Source organism: Manis javanica, chromosome 12 (assembly GCF_040802235.1).
Source record: "Manis javanica isolate MJ-LG chromosome 12, MJ_LKY, whole genome shotgun sequence".
Classification (NCBI taxonomy): domain Eukaryota; kingdom Metazoa; phylum Chordata; class Mammalia; order Pholidota; family Manidae; genus Manis; species Manis javanica.
In genome coordinates, this window is record NC_133167.1 from 32,262,957 (window position 1) to 32,286,215 (window position 23,259).

General features: G+C 36.1%; 2 protein-coding genes across 5 annotated transcripts in view; one reads left to right on the forward strand and one right to left on the reverse strand.

The window, feature by feature from the left end:
* The window catches only part of ALS2 (alsin Rho guanine nucleotide exchange factor ALS2), an 81,971-nt gene that overhangs the window by 42,786 nt on the left and 15,926 nt on the right, over window positions 1-23,259 (forward strand). For all 4 annotated transcript variants that reach the window (XM_037009181.2, XM_037009180.2, XM_037009179.2 and 1 more), the window contains 15 exons: window positions 251-433; window positions 2,068-2,239; window positions 4,112-4,292; window positions 6,585-6,650; window positions 11,255-11,417; window positions 13,646-13,777; window positions 14,159-14,287; window positions 14,666-14,736; window positions 15,143-15,209; window positions 16,082-16,284; window positions 16,398-16,463; window positions 17,508-17,606; window positions 18,206-18,370; window positions 19,476-19,587; window positions 19,795-19,872. In XM_037009181.2, coding sequence (XP_036865076.2) covers window positions 251-433; window positions 2,068-2,239; window positions 4,112-4,292; window positions 6,585-6,650; window positions 11,255-11,417; window positions 13,646-13,777; window positions 14,159-14,287; window positions 14,666-14,736; window positions 15,143-15,209; window positions 16,082-16,284; window positions 16,398-16,463; window positions 17,508-17,606; window positions 18,206-18,370; window positions 19,476-19,587; window positions 19,795-19,872 — 1,887 coding nt within the window. The remainder of the gene's footprint in view (window positions 1-250; window positions 434-2,067; window positions 2,240-4,111; window positions 4,293-6,584; window positions 6,651-11,254; window positions 11,418-13,645; window positions 13,778-14,158; window positions 14,288-14,665; window positions 14,737-15,142; window positions 15,210-16,081; window positions 16,285-16,397; window positions 16,464-17,507; window positions 17,607-18,205; window positions 18,371-19,475; window positions 19,588-19,794; window positions 19,873-23,259) is intronic.
* LOC108394291 (putative protein SSX6) lies at window positions 19,879-23,087 on the reverse strand. The gene has a single exon (XM_017655734.3). It carries the CDS (start codon window positions 22,736-22,738, stop codon window positions 22,148-22,150), a length of 591 nt encoding a protein of 196 aa, XP_017511223.1. The 5' UTR covers window positions 22,739-23,087; the 3' UTR covers window positions 19,879-22,147.

The window sequence follows — 23,259 nt, forward strand, 5'->3', positions numbered from 1 at the left end:
CATACCTTAATAAAAAATTAAAAAGAAAAAAAAATCCAGTTCTAAATTTAAAAACTGAACAAGGGATTCCTTTTCACTCCTGCATCTGTTCCCCATTGATTAGGTATGTTTTTGGCCAAGTTTTGCTCTCTGAAATATAACTGACCTTGCACCACACCTGTTTAAGTAACTAAGCATTTCATTTCCAGTAGATCTGAATTACTATCTGATTCTTTCATCTTGGACAGATAATATTTTGCTGTCATTGCAGGTAAAGAGTGAAAATGGAGTCTGGAGTATAGCCGCAGGCCAGGATTATTCCCTGTTTTTAGTGGATACAGAAGACTTCCAACCTGGGTTATATTACAGTGGCCAACAGGACCCCACAGAAGGTGACAGCCTTGCAGAGAATCACAGTGGTACTAAGACTCCAGTACTTCTCTCCTGCAGTAAGGTGAACAGGAATTAGACCCTAAGGCCCACATTCTGTAACACAGCACACGTTTCTGTTGTTATTTGTATGTATGCCTATTATTAAGTATCTCTGACTACTGTATGAAACAATGCAAACTCTTCCCATCACCCTTCACTTCTCTCCTTTTCCTGCTTATTTCTTTCCACAGTGCATACCACCATCTAATACAGTATATAATTTACTTATGTGTATTGTCTGTCCTCTCTAACTATAAGATTACAAAGAGTAGGGATTTTAGTCTCTCATTTACTGCTGTATCCTCATAGTAAATACTTCATAAGCATTTTTTGAATTAATACCCTCATGTAGGAATATTAAAAAGCACATTTTAGAATGAAGTTTTCTGATTCTTGGAGCCCTCAGAGGTGAATTGGAATAGAAATAGAATAGGTGAGTTTTTAACTGTAAAAAGAGAGGAAAAATTACAGACTCAAGCTAGGCTATTGATAGATCTGACAGGTCTGTGGTACCATATTTCCCATTGCTACTCCTCTTCTCTTAGCTTTCATTTTATTTACTACTGTTTATTCCCTTTTTCATTTGTTAATATGGATTTCTTTGCATTCCTACCTCCTATCTCTTTCTCATAAACTTCAACCCTTGGCCTGTTTCTGCTCCCCCCCCACCCCACTAAAGTAACTTATATCCTCAAAGTGGTATGCTGCAAGGAAATTAACCCTCAAAGCTAATACATTTTTAGATATCTTATTCTTATTGAATAATATACTCCATGGGCTGTTTTTTATCCTTTGTGTTGTTTTTCTGGCTGAATATGTAGTTATGAATGTATAGGGACAAGATCTTCCTTGCTAGAGGCAACACTGGCCAGGGTTTGCTTCCTGACCTGCATGTGGCCTGTTATTCCAGACATACTAATTCACTCTTTGTAGTTGTTGGCCCTGGCTCCACATTACCCGTAAAAGATTTCACAGTCCAGATAAATGGTGAAGCTGTTAAAAAGGATGAGGCTCTAGTATGTGTGTCTTTAGTTACCATGGATATTAATAGTCCACAGGGTCTGCAGCTTGGTTGCCTGGTTTAAAAGGAATATGTGAATAAAGAGAGTGAAGTTTCTGTGTGGTGGTGTCATGGATAACTAATCAAAGTCCTTTTTAAAGAAAATCCTTTTATGTTATAAGAAATAAAACCTAGACCCTTGACATTTTGATATACAGCACAGAGATCCTCTTCTTTCATTTATCCTGTTTCATGCAAAAAGGGGTCCTGAGACATGTATCTGTATCATTTGGATCATTGATTATTTAGGGTATCTGTGGTTCTACATACATGTAATATGAGATAGAAGGTATTATGGCAATAAATAAGAGTGTAGATGTATATAGTTATGTTTAGAGCCAGATATACATATATAACAATGATGTACTAGTAAAGCAGCTCTAATAAAAAGCAAAGAAAACTAAGCCCTGATCTGTAGTTTGTCAGTTTTTTTGGTAATTTCACCATTGCTAATTTTTTGCTACCAGTGGTTTAATAACTAACTTGTAAAATTCCTGAGTATTTACCAGTTGGCTCTCACCAGCTGATACAAGCCAGCTTCATTGTCCAAATTGCTGCTAGTAAATTATATTTCTATCTTTTTTCTTCTGTTTCAGCTTGGATATGTAAGCAGAGTGACAGCAGGAAAAGACAACTATCTAGCCTTGGTGGACAAAAACATTATGGGGTATATTGCCAGTCTCCATGAATTGGCTACTACAGAAAGGCGGTTCTATTCAAAACTAAGTGATATCAAATCTCAGATTCTCAGGCCTCTTCTCAGTTTGGGTAAGTAGAACACCCCACAACCACATGCCACCCCCCTGTTATCAAGACTCTCATTTTATCTATTTTTCCTATATCACAAAAAACCCTTTTTGTGCTAGTGCTTTACTCCTTTCTTTCTCTTGCCCTCTTTTTGTACACAGGCAGTCAGCACTTACCAACTGTTTCCACTTTGTCAGCAGCGCAGCTGCTCTTGCCCCGTCATACCACTCCCAGAGCTTCTTTTACTTGTGGAAGTAGAACATGGAACTTTCACAATATTTGTGGCAGGGAAAGAGAAGCAACTTTGAGAGAGTTGATCCTAGGAGCTAGACTTACAAATAATACTTCTGGCCCCACTAATTCTAAGATATCGTACATTATATTTCTTGAAGTTTTATTGTCTTTATTGTGGTATGTAGAAGTATATCAAATAGAGATTCATCGGATTTACAAGTAGTCTCTTAAAATGTGGAAAACTAAGAGAGTCAAGGGTCTTATCCCACATTACCATGAATTGATTAAATCTGATTGCTTTTCTTAGGCATGATTAGCTGTAAAGAGGGATTGAAGGTGAGGAGGTAATACAAGGAAAATGGATTATAATGGTCCTAAAAGGGGTGCTACTGTCCAGATTCACTAGTTACCCTGGAGTCTCTAGGAAGCTAGGAAGGCATGCAAAATAGAGATAGATGGGGGCTATTGAAGATAAACTTCCCCAATTTCAAATATTTTTCTAGTTTTGGCCTTGCACTCAGAAAATGAAGGAGAGGTTTTTCTTTCTCTTTCTCTGTCCTACATTCCTTGGCCCCCTGCTAGGACCTAGAATTTGGACCAATACCCTACTATATAAATTCTGCCTTCTTAATACATCAGTTTGTCCACATTAAGGTGACATTGGCTTGTGTGGGTCAGCCCATCATTTTTAATGGGAAAACATGTATTTTTTAAAACAATTTATAGTCTTTTCTGAACACAGTCCATTTGTAAGTTGTGGACTATCTGAATTTGTTTTGTTTTTGTTTTCAATATGTTCTGCTTTTTTAAATGTTGTAGAGTACCTATTGTATAAATTCCCCTCCAGGAGGGGGGCCCAATACCCCCAGGACTTTGGCAAGGGAAAAAAAATAATCCCAGCTGGAAGCTTCCTGGATTGAAGCTTTAAAGGAGAGGGAAATATGCTCTTTCTTTGTCCTTATTCCTGATTTCTGTGTTGGTCTTACCTTATCTGCTCATGAGCCTCACTGCTTGGAGAGAAGTCGTAGAAGTTAGGAACTTTGGACTGGGAAAAAGCTAAATTTCGTTACACCCTCTGTAAAGTTCAGAGTGACCTAGTCAATCTGCTTGTTGGATTGCCTTCTCTGCACTGAATGAAGGTTTGGGCTTGTCTAGGCAGCAAGTACAGCAGAAGTCGGTATAAAAAGTTGAAACTGTTAACTAAGATGTAACTATAGAAGTAAGTTTAATTGCTGGCTGTCACTAACCAGTTGTGTGAAATTGGCTCATTCACTTCCTTCTCTTGGCTTCAAATTACTTATCTTCAAAAATGAGAGGAGAGTTGTATTAGCTCAGTGGTTCTCAAATTTGCCTGGTCTTCAGAATTACCTGGAAAGGTTATCTTTTTAATACATTGATCCTTGGATCTTAACCCTGGCCAACTGAGTCAGAGTCCCTAGGGTCCCTGTGAATGTGTTTTTAACAAGTTCCTTAAGTGACTGGATTCTGTGATCTCTGAAGTTGCTTTCTTTAACACTGCAATTATTTGTGTTCTGTAGATGAGAGTATATTTCAGTACAGGAAGTATTTTTAGAAAAGGAGTTTATCATCTTGGTCATAAAAAAGTATTCACATAATGAGTCTTTAGGTTATGTTGTCATCATCCTCATTTTGTTACAGAAAATTTGGGCACTGCAAGTACAGTCCAGCTGTTGCAGGAGGTGGCAAGCCGATTCAGCAAACTGTGTTACCTAATTGGTCAGCATGGAGCCTCGCTGAGCACCTTCCTTCAAGGGATAAAGGAAGCCAGGAGTTTGGTCATTTTGAAGCATGCAAGTCTCTTCTTGGATAGTTATACAGAGCAAGTATCCAGTACCATGTCGTACTCAATCTCAGCAGGGTTATTCTGCCAAGGAGAACAGCTCCTTAATCAAAGGAGACTAGGTTAGGGAGAGTGATAGAAGGTAATAGAAATTGCAAAGCAGTATTTTAAACTTATGCCAACTATAGTTCCGCATTGCTCAAATTTTGGTTTTCTCTATGGGAAAAAAAAGGTTTAAAAACATCGAATTCTCATATTTCCTTTTATATTCTAGCAGAATGATTGATAGTGTATTTACTTCACATAAAATGTGCTGTAATAAATGGTTCTTTAGAGAAGTTTTACTTACTTAACTAAATTATACTGAAATTTGAGGAAATAAGTAACTGAACCAATTTGAGACCAACTGCTGATTGTAAATATGGATCTGTTCTAGTGTCTGCTTTTTACTGTGTGTAAATGGAGGGCTTAAAGACCAAACTATTTTTAAAGTAAAGAAGCTACTTCCTTAATATTTCACTCTTTTAAGTGAAATATCTCAAATCTATTTGAAAATGTTTCTCACTTTTTCTTAATTTGTACTTTGACATTATGACATAAGTCATCATTTGTTACTTTAGTGTATATTAGGTTATGCTCTTGATCTGAAGGGTAGGTTTCATTATTTATTCATACCTCATCCATCCAACAAATATTGAGTACTTACTCAGTGCCGGGCACTGTGCAGAGCTGCAAGAGGGCAGCAGCCACAGCAGGAGCCAATGAAAAGCACCTGCTTCAAGGAGCTCATATTCTGCTGGTGTTTGGTTTGGGTCATTTTTCAATTTATTATTGAAAACTATACAAATAAAATTAATAAAAAGGATATTTAAAGTTGCCTATAATTCCACTGTATAGTCATTGTTAATAATCTTGGTGTATTTCATTTCAGACTTATGCATGCATGTGCAAATAGATGTATGTGGTTTTAATTCTAAGCAAGACAATATATTTAAAGCTATTGCCTGAGATAAAATACCCCGATTAGAGAAACTCATCATCTTTCAGACATGAAAAATAACATAATTTGATACCAGTTTACTTTCTTAACCCTGATTTTGTGTGAAGGTTTTAGCTTTTACTAGTATAGTTTTTCTTTTTTGTCTTGTATTCATCTTGTAATCTGTCTCACTTCTTTCTCTTCCCTGATACTTCAGAACTTATGCTTGGAAATGCTTATGTCTTGAGACCTTGGGCTATTTTTTTAACATAATAGTTTATTTGTATAGATGAGACAAGGAAAAAGTCTAGATTTATAAACCTTTTAAAAACTTTTTAAGTGTGGTAAAATGCACATAAAATTTATCATTAGGACCTTTTTTCTTTGTAATTAATCTACGATTACATGAGAAACATTATGTTTACTAGATTGCCCCCATCACCAAGTCCCCCCCACATACCCTGCTATAGTCATTGTCCATCAGCATAGTAAGATGCTATAGAATCACTACTTGTCTTCTCTGTGTTGGACAGCCCTCCCCATGCCCCCGCCCACATTATGTCTGCTAATAGTAATGTCCCCCCTCTTTTTTTTCCCCCTTATCCCCTCCCTTACCACCCATCCTCTGCAGTCCCTTTCCCTTTAGTAACTGTTAGTCCATTCTTGGGTTCTGTGAGTCTGCTGCTGTTTTGTTCCTTCAGTTTTTTTCTTTGTTCTTTCAGCAGGGCCATTTTTAAGTGTACAATACTTTGGACTGTTTTTAATAGAATTTGCCTTCTCTTCCAAAGTCAACTGATTATTCTATTTGCCAGCCCAGGAGTGTGGAAGAAATGTACACATCTCAAACCAGTATAGCAAGACTTAATCTCTAGCAGTAGGTAAATACTTAGCGAACATTTTCTAACACCAGCTGCTTCATTTTCACTCAAGCTCTTGTAACATATATATTTTCTTCTCTGTTGTTTATTTCTGAAAACTTAATTTTAATTAAACATTCAAAATTTTAATGATATTTTTTCAAGTTTGTTAAGTTACCAAAGTAAAAAATCTACCAAGTAAATTCTAGCATCTTCTGTTTAACTTAAGGTGTTTGTAAAATGTCCTGTTATAGTAACAACTAAAATGTATAGTAATATCTAACTCAAATGGCTTTTTTCCCCCGATTATTGTGAATTATCATGTGACTTGCCCTTCTCTTCAGTCCTTTACAGTTTATGAATGTTGACATCATGAAAGTTCTGAAACTCATTGGTGAGATATCTAGATGTACCTGTTCCAGATGCTTATTCCAAAACTGAAGAACAAATTTACATTTTGACACTAATGTACATGTGTTTTCTTTTTTGCTGAAGGTATTGCACATCTATTACAAATTTCCTGGTTATGGGAGGATTCCAGCTTCTTGCTAAGCCTGCCATGTAAGCAAATACATACCTTCCAATTACATTCTAACAACCAAAGATCATGTTTTATAATGTTCTTTATTTTTGAATGTCCAAGAAAAGCTCTGTCTGGGTCATTTTGCCAAACAAATCAAAATGTAGACTTTCACTAACATTTAAAAAAAGACAAGTATTTATTGGAAGTAGTATAGAATTGAAAAAGCCACAAGATGTGGGTCCTTCTTAGAGCTACCACTTACTATCCCTAAGAGTCTGGACAGTTCTCTTCACCAAACTGTGCCTAATATTTTCTGTCTGATAAACAGGAATGTTCTCTCCCTGGTTGTGAGGAACAAATAATATATGTGACGGTACAGAGAAAAGTTATACAAATACAAAGTTTTTTGCATTTAGCTTCTGGATAAGTAATAAATATAAGAGCCCCTTAACCTGAGGCTAATCATCCTAAATTGTGTGGTTTCTCAAAAAGTATTGTCCAGCAACAAAGGCAGGTTTAAAAATTCAGTTACATTTTAATAGTAAAAATCTCAAACATGTACTCACTACCCAGATTTAACAGGCGTTAACGTTTGCTATGTTTGCTTTTGTTCTTACATCCTGATAGAAAGAGTAACAATATCCTTATCTCATTTCTAATTTTAAAGGAATAGTTTTAATAGTTCACCATTAAAGGTGATTGCCTTAGGTTTTTCACTTAAATCACTTGTAGGGTTAAAAGCTCTCTTCTATTCCTAAAAGTAAAAGAGCAATTAATTTTTTTTAAGTGTTAATATTCTTTAGTTGCCAAGGCAAATTCAGTGGTCTTTATATAATTAGTTTTTAATACGTTGCTGGATTCAATTTGCTAATATTAAAGATTTTTGCATCTATGTGAGTGAGGTTTTCCTTCTCTTTTGAACTTGCCAGGTTTTGATAAGAGGATTGCATTAACAATTATAAAATAAGTTGGGAAGCTTTCTCTTTCTGTTTTATAGAATAGTTGGCATGAGAGGAAACTGAAGATTTGGTAGAATTCATCTAAAAAAATGTGTGACCTTCATGGGGATATTTCCTGTAGGGAGTTTTTTAACTACCAATTTCATTTCTTTAATGAATAGGTCTGTTCAGGTCTTCATTTCTTCTTATTGCTTTAATTATGCATTTTTTCTCAGAAATCGTTCACTGCATCCTTGTTTTTCAAATTAGCATAATCTTCCTACCATTGTCTTAAAATGTTTTTACCTCTATAGTAACTGGAGTTCTACCATACTTTTTCATTCCAATTATTATTTATTTGAGCCTTTTATCTTTTTATCTTGGTCAGTCCTGTCAGTGGTTTGCCCTTTTCTATTACTCTTTACACAGATCAAGCTATAGTTAATCTTTTCCTTTCTTGGTTTTCTATTTAATTATTTTCTGCTTTTTCTTTCTACTTTCTGTGTGTTCACCTCTTAATGTCTTCCAACTTTATGACTTTAGCATTTAATTCACTAATTTTTCAATCTTTTAATTTTTCTGATGTACTCATCTAAGGCTATAATTTCTCCACAAGTGTTGCTTTAGCTACACCTTAAATTTTTTGATGCATTTTGTTTTTATAACCACTCAGTTCTAAATATTTTTCTGATTTCCATCTTGATTTCTTCTTTAATATCATATATTTATTCATTTCCAGTATATAGGGGTTTGGTTTTCATTTTTAATGACAGGTTAAAGAGTTATATTTTTATCTCATGCATGTAGTAATTTAAAGATTCTTGATCTTGCTATTTTGCTTAATATTAATATAGTGACACCACTTTCTATTCTTTTACTTTCAACCTTTCTGCATTGTACTGTTTTTATATATTTCTTGTAAGAAATGGATTTATTGCTTTATTTCTTCAATCTGAGAACTTTTGATTTTTAATGACAAGTTTAAATTTGTTATAATTTCTGATTTTACATTTATTATATATCTGTATATTATAATGAGTAAAAAAACTTATTTAACCTCCAATGTTTGTGAAATGCTTAATCTTGGCCAAAGAAAATAGAAAAAAATGACTGAAAGCTAAATCAGTAATTAAATGAAGCAGAAAGAAAATGGAATAGTAATTTTAGCAAATAGTAATACTTGCAGAAAAGTAAGTTTAATTAGAGGGGGATGCAGAAATAGGTGAAGATTTGAGGCTATTTAAATGAGGGGGCTTCTGGGCTTCTTGAAGAACCATGGCAGTTAATGATCCTGGCATCTTATTATGCTTAACTGCTAACCTGCCTCTGTATTTCAGAGTTGTGTTCACGGTACTCAGCGATTGACCTGACTCCTTGTTAGAGCAGCTAAAGCAGATGACATTAGTGAAAGCTCTTAGTAGGGACTGGACAGAAAACCTTTAATGAACACTGGGTGCTTCTGAGCTGTGGAAGCATATACTAAGTCTGGATTTGGGCAGCATTTCCCAAGCAGTGGTTCATGAACCCCAGGATTTTACATGGTTTAAGGCAGTAATAGCATCTGTTTTCAACTTCTGTTTATAAAGTCAATATTTAAAATTGTCTTAAAGTATTCATTTTAAAAGAGAACAGTTTGAGAGCCTCTAGAGCGTAGTTAGTGGCATTTAGTGGATCTTGGATGACAATGCTGAAGCTCACTGAGCTGATTTATCACTTAGCTGCTTACCTCAAGCTAGCCTGGTGGTTTGATCATGATACGGGACTTTTTCCTGGTGGTGGGGCGGGTAATATTCTGGTATAATGTACATAATATACGTACCATTTTAACCATTCCTAAGTGTACACTTCTGTGGCATTAAGTACATTCTCATATTGTGTAAACTATCACCACTATCTGTACACAAAACTATTTTTTGTCATCCCCAGGGAAAAACTCTGTACCCATTAAGCAATAACTTCCCCTTCCTCCCTCCACCCAGCCCCTGGTGACCTCTATTCTACTTCCTGTCTCTATGAATTTGCCTATTCTCGGTATCTCATGTAAGTGGTATCATACAATATTTGCCCTTCTGTGTCTAGCTAATTTTCCTAAACATATGTTTTCAAGCATATATCAAAATTTCATTCCATTGTATGGCTGAATACTATTCCATTGTATGTATGTACCACATCTTGTTTATCCATTCATCTGTTGATGAACACCTGGGTTGTTTCTACCTATGCAAACCTAGCCATGTGAGGAAACACAGTATCCCCACTATTAGATTAAAAACTCCCAAGAGAAAATAAGCAAAACAGAGTTTCTGGTTCAGGTTTCCTGAAAGCATAGAGGGCTCTTTTGGGAAAGTCTGTAAGTAAGGACATCTGAGTGAGTCCTGAAAAGTAATAGGGTTCACACAAGTTGTAATATTTATGGTCTAGTACTGAGCATCCAGAAGAAATGTGGTCAGAGAGAGTATGTATTCACCATGTACTACTTAATTCAGGAGCAGGTCAAAGCAGAACACTTCGGTAGGATTAAATGAATGTCCTCAGCTGATCTCAGCAGCAGAACATGGAGCAGCAAGTAGGAACGTCCACAGAAGCCAAATATAAATAAAAATCTGGGCCGTGTTTCCCAGGGCAATCTAAGATCTCTTAATTGTATTACAAAAAATCCAGTGGGTGCCATTAAACTTCTGGGTTTCTGAAAGTTATTACATCTTTTTCCATTCCAAGATAGTATTTCATACTTTATGAGTTAAACATCTATTCCATACTTTTCTAAGGGATTATAAATTGTTCATTCATGCTTTATAATCTTGTGTGACATTATCTTATTGGAGGCCTTGTAGCTAAGAATTGTAGTATAATGCTTGTAAAGCACTTTGGGTAATAGTTGGCTCAAAATTATTGCTCAGTAAGTGACAATAATTATCATTCTGTCTCACTAACTCACTTCTTTACAGATCTTTTAAGTATTTTGGTCTGGTGAACATAATCTCATTGGTTTACTGATCCCCATTAAAATTTGCAATAAAATTAATGCATTTATATAAAATGATATAAAAACTGCATGTTAGTGTCAGTTTGAAATGCTTTCGAACATCTCATCGTTGAAATCTTCACATATAATTTGCTTTACTATTTCCTGTTAATTATAGTCTGGCACCTATAGCATTGTATTACTCTCAGGTAATAAACTCTTAATTGGTGATCAACAATTGAAGGAAAAAAAGATGAAATTAGGAGTATTTTAATATTCCATACCAATCCTGTTGGAGCAAAGAGCTTTGTTTCTCCTCCAATATTTGTGTGCAGCACAACTTATTAGAGCAGTTAGTCTTGCCATTTATTGCCATTACCCTTGGCTTGAAAATTAATAGGTAATGATGTCAGCTGGTCTCCCGTTATTCCCTGAAATTGTGGGATGCATGATTCATTTCCTAGAACTTCAGGCATAAGTCTGTGATTAACCATCTATATTATATAGTTACTATTGCTCCTATTTGCTGCTTTTTAGACTCAGAAGCCCCATTTTTAGGCAGGGAAATTCTTTTAATTATGTCTGGTGAATGGGGATTGTATTCATCTTCTACTACTTTTATATTACCTAAAATGAGCTTTCTGAAAAAGGCAGTATCTAGTGAAATATTTCTATTCAATATCATGTACTTTGTCAATACCAAAATGATTAACTGGATTTCTTTTTTCTCTTCCTCTAGTGATTTCCTAAATAAAAACCAGGAACTGTTGCAAGATTTATCAGAAGTGAATGATGATAACACCCAGTTAATGGAAATACTGAATTCTTTGTTTTTTTTGCCAGTCAGACGACTTCATAATTATGCAAAAGTTTTGCTAAAGCTTGCTACTTGTTTTGAAGTGGTAAGCTCCCATATATATCCCTTTTGGACATAGAGGAGAGAATTGAGGCACAGCTGAGAACTGGTCAAGCTAGAATTCATATCCAAGCATTTTTGCTCCGGAGTCTATTCTTTTAACCACTTTACTATATTGTCTCTTTTGATAGGTAACCTATTAAGAAAACCACTACATTTTTCTGATATGTTTTATTTTTTCTATCTTCTCTGCCTAGTTATAGGCTCCCAGAAGACAAAGATTGTGCCCTACTTATTTTTTATTCCTGCACTCAGTAGAATTTTCTGTAGGTAGTAGCCATCACTAAATATTTCTCAAATGAATGCTAAAAATGAATTTGAGTAACTCTAAGAATTGTGGAATGTAAAGCAATTACTCATCAGTATGAGGGGTGATCCTTTACTTTTCACTCACTCTCCACATGGCACAGCAATTAAACCCAGTTCTGTGGTTAGTTCTCAAAGATTGGTCCATAGAGGTTCCAAGACCTCTCACACAATTTTCTCATAGACCTCACAGAGAAGATCAAACTATTTTCAGGACAGTACTAGTAAGACATTTGTTTTTCTACTGTGCATCATTTGCACTAACAGTGCAGAAGCAAAGATGGGTAAAATTGCTGGCTCCTTAGCATGAAGCAAGGCAGTGACAACAAACTAGTCATAGTCACCGTGTTCTTGGCCGCCACGCATTTGCAATTTAAAAACAAACACAAACATCAGTTTTGCTTATGAATATTCTTGATGAAGCAGTAAAAATTAAGAATTTTATTTAACCTCAGCCATTTTTAGTATTTATCTTTCATTTTTAAAGATAGAATTGACACATATTGGTTTCAGGTATACAACATAACTAACTATTCAATGTATGTATGTATTTGTGAAATGATCACCATGGTAAGTCACATTACATCCATCACCACACAAGGAGGTATATATCTTTGTAATACTGACGTGATAAATTGGGAAGAGCATGCATTAAGCAGCACTGCTGCATTCCAGGTATGGATGTTCTTAAAGGAAAAGCATAAGACTGAGATTGTTTCAATTGAAAGCTGCTTTTTTTTTTAACTTAAAAGAACAGTTGTCAGATAAACTATGGTTATTTAGATATAGTATTCAGCAGATATTTTCTCAAAAATGAGTAAATGAGCCTGTCACTTCAAGAATTGACAGTCATTTATTGCCAGTGATTAAATCTGAACTTTTAAGCAAAAATTAAAACAGGGGAAACATATCTGTCATTATGAGCTTGGCTGTTTCCCAATACTAAAACTTTTTCAGCTGAGATTGGTGATAATATTAATGTGTGATTTTTGATAATGTGATTTTTGATAAATGTATGTAAAGTATCAACATTTGGAAGGTCTGCATAACTCAGCCAATATTTTCCAAATGTCTGATCCATGTGTTATAAAATCATGCGTAGGTAAAATATCTATGGAAGTATAAGATAGACCAGTGGACTGAACAGCATACAAAAAGTTCAATTCATGTAGTTTCAGATTTCACACTTCAGCTACCCTTTAAGATTAAACTACCACTTAACAAGTTTTGGTTTAGTTTCAAAGAATATCTATAATTATGTGAATTGGCTATTAAAATTCTCTTCTCTTTTCCAACTATATAGTTTTATAAAGCAAGATTTTCTTCATATATTTTGACCAAACAACATATTGTTGGTGATTAAATACAGTAACAGAAGTGAAAATCCAGCTGTCATCTTTTAAGCCAAATAATAAGCAAGATTTGAAAAAAACAATACATTTCTCACTAAACATTTTTTTGTATGGGAAAATATAGTTATTCTTTACTTAAAATATTAATGTATTTGAAGTGATTATTAAAGATTTTTAAATATCTCAACTTTATTTTCTAATATGGCAGATATCAATAGATATATCCACATAAGCAAAACAGAGGGATCCTAAGACCAAAATATTTGAGAATTTCTGCCCTCTCCTGAGTTTTCTGCTGCTCTCCTTCACTGATAATTGCCAGTGTTTATTTCTCTCTCCTTTTGAGTGGTTCCTTTATTTTATATGTACCTGTATGTAGTAGAACTTTCTGGAACCTGTCATCTTTTTACTCAGCTCCGCTTAGTGTACCATGTCTGTTCTTAGGTTGGATTTCCTTCCTAAACTTAATACTGAGTATCTAAGCTACACTGAGGCTACAGATTCTAGATAATTGTTTGATATTCTTTTTTTTTCCTCCTGAATTATTGGCCTCCAGACATCTCCAGAATACCAGAAACTGCAGGATTCCAGTTCTTGTTATGAGTCTCTTGCTCTCCATCTCGGCAGGAAAAGGAAGGAAGCAGAGTACACACTGGGCTTCTGGAAGACCTTTCCTGGAAAAATGACGGTAAACCATGCCGATTGTCATTACTCCAGCAGATAGCAGGCATATTCATAACAACTGTTACCGTTTTCTCCATTCTACTTGTTTATGATGATAATGTTTTAATAATCCCATTCTAAGGATGGTCTAAGGACCATAGCAATGGATGCTCTAAACAGCAACTCTCATTTCTAGGAATCCTGTCTAAACACTTGTCTCACTTTTGTTTGTTCCTTATCTTCTTTTTAATCTTTGAGAGTGATGAGTTTATGAAATTTTTGGATCCCATCTATTAACACCAAACTAAGCTAAAACTAACCGGTGCCCTAAATGTGATATGTACCTTTTCATTTTCTCTTTGCATATTAAAATAATTTAGATTGATTTTTGTGTTATAAATTCCAGGATTCCTTGAGGAAGCCAGAACGTCGACTGCTGTGTGAGAGCAGTAACCGAGCCCTATGTTTACAGCATGCGGGGAGATTTTCTGTGAACTGGTTCATTCTCTTTAATGATGCCCTAGTCCATGCCCAGGTAGGCCAGATTCCTAACCTTAAAAGAGGCCCTGAAAGGAAGAGTACTAATTTAATTAGTGATATTATCATCTTTTGTCAAAAATTACTGTGGTTTTGCTGAAACTATTGAGTAAAAGAATCTTTAGCTTACATCGTGGTTTGGGTCAGATTTGGGGGAGCTTTTTAAGTTTCCACCTTGAAAATGAGAATCGGCCACATAAAGGAGTCCTTGCAGTAGAGATGATGAGAGCCATTGGCTTAGCTATGTTACGGGGACTATGTGGCTGAGATGGTGGCACCCACATGCACTTAACCGTTTGGAAGGGGTTGTGCAACAGGGACTGCAGGGCCCACATGAGCTATCTCCAGCGTGCCTTTTTCATGTTCTGTGTTTCAGTTCTCCACACACCACGTTTTCCCTTTGGCAACGTTATGGGCAGAGCCACTTTCTGAAGAAGTTGGTGGTGTGTAAGTGTGCCCTCTTTCCCCCCTACTCTCATTGTCTCCCTATGTTACCCAAGTTGTTTCCTTGGACATGACAAAAGCTCAGGAGGCCACCCCGTTCTGCACAGTGAGGCTCACCCTCTCAACACGTAGGTAATAAAATGACCTGCTTGTGAAGACCATGTGAAGATCGTGGTAAGGGGTGGGAGGGCTTCTCCACTGCTCACATCCTCACTGTTCAACACAGAGCAAAGGAACTCTGTGTCCTTTCTTTCTGCCACTTTGGGAGCCAAACCCAAGGTATGGCTGCATTTACATTTAACTGACTTCCACTCCTCTTAGAAAAACAAGTTGCTTTTTATATTTAAGGATTGAAAGTGTAATGACAGGTTGTCACACCTCTTGGTGTTTATCCTTATGAACATTTTAGGAATGGCTTAAAGATAACTACACCTGAGGAGCAATTCACGCTCATTTCATCAACACCCCAGGAAAAGGTTAGTCCATTGTGGTATTTTCTTCCAATGTCTGGCCTTGCTAATTTCTGCCTCTTACAGCAATAAAGAAGAGATAAAAATTGCTACTGATTGGCTAATGACCCATAAGTATGTCTGATAAAATTTCATTAGACCAAGACTATAGATTTTTTAGTTCTCTTTTCATGTGATTTAATTTTAAACATATGGCAGTGAATTCCAAGAGCCAATCAGCATTACTTAATAAAAAGCATCAGGAACCAGAGAAATTATTCACACCAAAGAAAGCTAGCATGATTTAATGAGTGCTTGATGAGTTGTTGCCTTAAGCTTATTTTTGTCTTTTATTGGTTTATTGTTGTTATACAATCTATTGGTTTCATATACACAACACAATGGTTCAACAGTTACCATATCATTAAATCTTAACTCCCTCTAGTGCATTTACTATCTGTCAACATAGAAAGATGTCATTGACTGTATTCTCCATGCTGTACTACCATCCCCATGACCAAATTATATTATGATTGAGAATTTTTGTGCCCCTTTATCCCTCTCACCCTCTCCATCTACCAAACCCAACCCCTCCCCCATGATAACCTCTAGTCTCTTTTCAGTGTCTGTGAGTCTGCTGCTGTTTTGTTCATTCTGTTTTGCTTTGTTTCTATATTCCACAAGTAAGTGAAATCATGGTATTTGTCTTTGTCTGCCTGGCTTATTTCATTGAGCATAATACCCTCTGGATCCACCCAGGTTGTTGCAAATGGCAGGATTTCTCTTTTTTTATGTCTGAATAATATTCCATTCTGTGTATGTACCACATCTTCTTTATCCATTCATCTACTGATGGACACTTAGGTTTAAGCTTATTGACATTTACTTTTTGCTTTTAGACTAAGTGGCTACGGGCTATAAGCCAAGCTGTGGACCAGGCTTTGAGGGGGATGTCTGATCTTCCACCTTATGGAAGTGGCAGCAGTATTCAGAGACAGGAACCTCCCATTTCACGCAGTGCCAAATACACTTTCTACAAGGATCCTCGCCTAAAGGATGCAACCTATGATGGACGCTGGCTTTCAGGGAAACCTCATGGCAGGTGAAAATGCTAAAGATGTATGCCTGGGGAGGGGATGGTAGTCAGTTAGTGAATAGGTGTTGATTATCTGAAACATTAATTCATGTATATTATCCTTTGCTTATGTATTCCAGAGGGGTTTTAAAGTGGCCAGATGGAAAGATGTATTCTGGCATGTTCAGGAATGGCTTGGAAGATGGGTAAGAAAATTATGTAGAACATGAGAGTGAATTCAACTTTGATCACAAATTATATTATTTTGTGTTCAGTTCTTTCAAAAGCAAATAGATTTTTGTTCTGTATTTTAGAAAGGCATATAATGTGTTAGGGCTTATTAGGCAGATGTGTGAGCATGAAGAGAGCTAGGAATCTAGAATGCAGTCTTGATACCTAGAAAGAATCATTTAACCTAGATAGCCTTGTGATGTCAAGTTATACAGCCTTCCATATATTCAGATGGGACTGTTTTCTATACATTTCTCCGTTGTGAAGACTGAAAACTTTGGTAATGTTGGTGGTGAGACTGTTGCAATAGTGGTGCTCTTTACGCAAAGGATGCAGAAATTTTCCTGTCAGTAGTTTTAAGTCATCTTTAATTTCTGTGATATGCTAAAAGGAAGGTCTTCTAAGTGACATATTATTCTAATGGCATTCAAATGTCATTATTTTTGTATAAGCTTGTCATGGCTTCTTTCCTAACCCTGTATAATTATTTACATAGTAAATTTATAGCAGTGAAGCATTTTGTATCATGTTAGAGAAGTAACTTATTTGACTATATAAAAAAGTCTGTTACATAAATTAGGTAGGTGATTTTTTTCTGTGTGTGATTTTTATGATATTTTTAATCTCCTTTCAATAGAATTTTAGAGTGAGAAGAGACTTTAGATAATCTGATTTTATAGTATGTGGACTTACACCCCCTTATTGTATAGTATGTGGCCTTACTGAAGATGGTGCTGCTGATTGGAACAGAGATGGGCCTAGGACACAGTTTTCTGTTTCTCAGTAGACTTGGGATAAAACACCTAATCTCTCTGTGTAGGGGAGTTGAGGTCCCACTCTTCTAAGACTTGCCAAAAGCTTAAGTAGTGGATACAGCTTAAACCAAGACCCCATTTAAGCCTTTCTTCCTGGAGATCAATCTTTTTTTGGGTTCTCCTTGTTAAAATGTTTGCAAATGACACATATAAAGGTAAATATGTCATAGATGGATCTTCTTATGTTTTTATTCTCCTTTGCAGGTATGGAGAATACAGAATCCCAAACAAAACATTGAACAAAGAAGACCATTATGTGGGCCATTGGAAAGAAGGAAGAATGTGTGGTCAAGGAATCTATAGGTAGTAACATTGGAAAGGTTGTTGGACTGGTGGTGTTTTTTCAAAGAATTCATGTAAACCTGAATTTGGTATGAATAGTCAGAGTTCCCAAGGAGTAAAGTTTATTTACTTTTCTTATGACTGAAATGGTCTAAAGTGTTCTAAAGATCAACCTCATGTCTCTCACAAGAGGAAAATATTTATTTGTTCTTAAGCCATAAAATCTTATATATTGTACAAAACTACACAAACCTCATAAATCATAACTTTCTCATAGAGCCCCCTAAATGTCTTGCCTGTAAATTTATCTTACATTACGTGACTCTAATATGGGCAAAACCTGTCATTCTTTCCAAGATAACTCATTATTTCATTTTCCCTTAAGAGACTAAATACATTTTTCCCATGTTAACACAGAATACCACCCATAAAATCTTTAGCTTCTTATCCCCAGTCATTCAGAAATCAGATTTTTTTTATTGGTGAAAAACAATCATATAAACAAATAAATATAGCTACCTGTTGAGACTTGATTATAATTTTGAATTTCCTAAACTTTGGAAGAATGAGCATCAGAATCCAGTGTGCTTGTGATCTTTCTCCATTCTTTCTAACTACAGTTACGCATCTGGCGAAGTGTTTGAAGGCTGTTTTCAAGATAACATGCGTCATGGTCATGGTCTCCTGCGAAGTGGAAAGCTGACTTCCTCTTCTCCCAGTATGTTCATTGGCCAGTGGGTAATGGATAAGAAAGCAGGATATGGTGTCTTTGATGATATCACTAGGTACAGTATTCTTCTGCTCCTAATCTCAGTTTAGTGTGAGAGGGTAAGGTTATCTGTACTTCTCCAAAAACAGTGATGAATTTATGAAGGTTGAGTGTCTTAATTTGACAGGATTGAGAAAACTTTTAATAAGACAAAGCCTTTGTCAGGCATCATTTTATCCTTTTGCTTATGAACCAAACAATAGGTTACTTCTTTGAAAGATCAGGATCATTAAAAATTAACACTGTATAAAGAAAACCCTTAATACAGTCAACAGATAATAGGAGTAAAAGTCTATGGAAAGTCTCTGGGGGTATGTAAATACCATAGGATAGTATCTAAACACCTATCTGTATAGGCCTTCCTGTTGGTTAGGGATTTGTTACCATGTCAATAACCCAGGAATCAAACTTAGTTAAATTTAGTCAACTAAACCTTGGGAAAGAATGTAGTTCTTTTGCCTCCATATTTGTTTGGTTTGGCCTGATTTACTTTTGGACTTAATATATACTCTTTTCCACCTCGTGTTTCTGTCTAAATGTGGGATTTTTAAAAATCTGCTGTTATTACTAAATTCCATGATTATTCAACAAGCAGTTTGTACTCATTTTTTCTTTTTAGTGGAGATTAGTAAGATTTCTCTGAGTTCAAGTAGGTGAAGAGTAAGCCTTTTATGATAAACCCCATTTCTTTCTCTTTCCCTTTTTTTTTTTTTAGTTAGCAAACTTTTGCTTAAGAATAAATTGTACACAGGTTTGAGTCTGCCTATTGCATTTTGAATGAAATTATTCAGAGTTGAATTCTTGGCATTCTCTTTTTCAGTGACGTAAAGTTATCAAGGAAATACATGGATATGAACTTACACAGTATAAATACAGATCTATTTATATGCACAAAATATATGTATCTATGTCAGGTAGACTACAATATTACATTCTTGAGAGCGCATTACTCTGAGTAAGATGTCTATTGCTATCACATTATCCCATGTTTGAGGAGACAGTTAACCACTTAAAAAAAATGAAACTAAGGGTATGCTTGGTATCTCCCATGTGATAACTATTTTTTCTATGCCTCATCCTTATTATCATTGGTTTTTCATTTCTTTTCCATTTCTATGCAGGGGGGAAAAGTATATGGGAATGTGGCAAGATGATGTGTGTCAAGGGAATGGTGTGGTAGTTACCCAGTTTGGATTATACTATGAAGGCAACTTTCACCTTAATAAAATGATGGTGAGTGAAATAACTTGCATGTAGTTAACTATTGACTTTTTAAAACTCTTAATGTCTTTATCTTTATAGTCATTTTGTTAATGTTCTACCTTAGTCTTGTTTTTCTTGTCTTTTAAGTTATATAAAGCTTTGGGGATATGGCTGCCTGTACTGTTAAGTTACTCTGCATTTTATGTGTTGTGATTTTTGTTTCGTTTCTTCACCTAGGGAAATGGGGTTTTACTTTCTGAAGATGATACTATCTATGAGGGAGAATTTTCAGATGACTGGACTCTTAGTGGAAAGGTTGGAAACTGACTTTCTTCTTTCTCTCTCTAGTATAATCTTTTATGGATTTTTTTATTGACCTTTAAAAAAGCTATACCATAAAATTCACCTGTTCTAATTGTACTTTTCAGTAATTTTTAGTAAATACACAGTTGTGCAACCATCACCACAGTCCAATTTTCTGTCATTTCCATCATCCAAAAAAGATTTCTAGCACCATTTCCTACCCATTTGCAGTCACTTTCCATTCCCCATTCCCCAGACAACCCCTAATGCATATAATTATCCTGTAGATTGCCTTTTTCAGGTTCGTTCATATAAATGGAATTCTACAATATGTAGTCTCTTCTGTGTGGCTTTTTACACTTAGCATAATGTTTTGAGCATATTGTGTCATTCCTTTTTATTGCTAAATAGTGGTCCAAAACCACATTTTGTTATCCCTTCACCAGTTGATGGGCATTGAATGATTTCCAACTTTAGACTATTATGCATAATGCTGCTATAAAATTTTGAATACAACTTCTTGTATAAACATATGTTTTCATTTCTCGTGGGTAGATACCTAGGAGTGCAATGCTGGGTTGTATGGTAAATTGATGCTTAACATTATTATGAAACTACCAAACTGTTTTCCCAAGTGGCTGTGTTATTTTACATTCTCATCATCACCATATGAAGATTCTAACTTCTTTACACTTTAGGCAGCAATTTTTATTCTGTTTTTCTCTTTGCCATTCTTGTGGGTGTGAAGTTTTTTTAACTTACATTTCCCTAATGACTAATAACAGAGCATATTGTCATGTGCTTATTAACAATTTATATATCTTCTTTGGTGAAATGTCTATTCAAATATTTTGACATTTTAAAAATTTGCTTGTTTCTAGTCTTACTGAATTGTAGGGGTTCTTTATATATTCCAGAAACAAGTCCTGTATCAGATACAGGATTCACAAATTTTTTTTTCATTATGTGGCTTGTCTTTTTATTTTCCTTATAGTACCTTTTAAAGCACAGAAGTTTTTAATTTTAATGAAGTCCAATTTATCAAAACAATTTTATGAATCATGCTTTTGATGTCTTATCTAGAAATTTTTGCCTAATTCAAGGTTACTAAGATTTTCTTCTAAAAGATTTATAGTTTTAGCTATTATATTTTGGCATATGATTCATTCTGAGGTAACTTTTGTGTATGGTCTGGGTTAAATGTCTAAACTGATCTTTTTGCATATGGGTATCCAACTGCCCAGCACCTTTTCCCATTGAATTTTCTTTAACACCTGTTTTGAAATTAATAAAAATAAACCATAAGGTGTGTTTATTTTTTGGACTCTGAATTATATTCCATTGTTCAATATGTCTCTCCCTATGCCAATACCATACTGTGTTGATTGCTGTAGATTTCTAGTGAGTTGTGATCAGTAACTATAAGTCTTAATCATTTTGGCTATTCTGGATCCTTTGCCTTTCCATATAAATTTTAGGAGTAGCTTATCAAAATCTGCCATAGAGCCTGCTGAGATTTTGATAGTGATTGTATTGAATCTGTAGAACAGTTTGGGGAAAAACTGGCATCTTAATAAGACTGAATCTTTCAATCCATGAACATGGAATGTCTCCATTTATTTAGGTCATCTTTAATTTCTGTCAACCATGTTTTGTAGCTTTCAATGTGCATCTCTAATATATCTTTGGTTGACTTTATTTCTAAGTATTTTTTTGATGTTATTGTAAAGATTTGTTTTCTGAATTTTTGGATTTTTTTTTTTTTTGCTTATTAACATTGTTTATTAAATGTCAGTGACTGATACATAGTAAACAAATTATGGGGCTTTGTAGCATGGAGCACCTGCTGAATAGAAAACAAGATGAGGAGGCCTTTTCCAGGACATGTAGTGCAAAAAAGTAGGCAGGAGATGCTCATAATGGTACCGTGTATGTGTGTGTACATGCAGAGAAAAACAGCTGAAAGCAGACTTCCCTCAGTAGTCACATCTGAGGTGGAGGGCAGGGCTGTTCTCTGCACAGAATACCTGACAGTACTTGTCTTCTAAGGCAGGTACGTGGATACACAGAAATATGCATTAGGTATAAATCTCACTTATCAACAAAACTCTGATAATTAACAGAAAGGCACATACTAAGAAAAATTGTACTTAACTTTTCATTGTTGTTAACTCTTTCTTTCACTTGCTATACACCTGATGGGCAGGAGTTCACAGCCATGCTCATCCATGAAGAGCCACCAGGTTCTACTTCTTACCCTGGGCACTTTTCACATCCCTGAGGAGAGTTAGTAGTCTTCCTCGGGCTCACTGATCTCTTCATACACTATGAGGGTCTTCCTTTCCCGCAGCCAGTGGGCCCAGATATTAGCCTTCTGGTTCTTGGATCCTATAGTGCTGTGGCTTTTATACTGATGACAACTCAAGTATGTGACTCTGGTGAGCTCCTCAGCCAGCCTGGACCCAGGCCTGTCCAAGATCCATCCCCCCACCTGGACCACACACTTGAACATAGCCAGGGGAGCCAGAGAAGGGTTCCCAAAAAGCTTCCTCTTACTTGATGTCTTCATACTCTGTTGACCAGAGTTACTTGCGGCTTCCAGAAGGCACAGCTGCTTCTCATCCTGCTCTGAGCCAGAAGTCACTGGTATAGGATTCCAGTCATGATTCTCCTCTGCTGGCTCCTTGGGCGTCACCTTCAGATTCTGTATCACTTGCACATTGGAAGCCCCCTCAGGAGGTTCATCTTCATTCTGCGAGGCCTGATCTTTATCAGAATCATACCCACAGGGTTCTGTGGTTCTCGTTTTTAGGACACATGAAAGGTGGCGGGGGGCCCTGAGACCTCGACCAATCATGGCATCATAGTTTCTCTTCATATATAAATAAGTGATTTTCTCCTAATATCAGCTTTGCCCATCTTCCTTAGAGAAGTATTTGGAAATATCCCTGAAGCCCTGGAATTAGGTTCTACTTTTCTCCATCCTGGGCTTACCTGTCTGAGTGAGGACATGGGGGGAAGTCAGATGACAACAGAGGGCTGGAGGTCTCTGGGGGAGGTATGAAGAACGACAGGTTTTCTGCGGACATGAGCAAAGAAGCCTTAAGCCTTTGAGAGGGGTCCGGTTTCTGTTGCTTGTAGTTTGTGTGGAATTTGGCTGATCCTGAAGTAAAAATATAAAGATCCTTACTGGGGAAGCAGTGAAATGAGTGCAGTTTTACTAGTAGTTGGGGTTGGGGGAGGGCAGGGTGGATATGGAAGGAGGGGAGTGAGAGAAGGTGTGGAGGGAAGGTTGGCAGGGGGAGGCAGGAAGGCGAGATGGGCAGAGGTAGGGGTGGTGGAGGTGTAGGGGGTGTGGGGGTATGGGTGTGGAGGGCTGGGGGTGCGGTGGAGCCTGGA

Coding starts and splice junctions, on each gene's coding strand:
- LOC108394291 (XM_017655734.3), bottom strand. CDS start 22,738: ATGAAGAGAAACTATGATGCCATGATTGGTCGAGGTCTCAGGGCCCCC.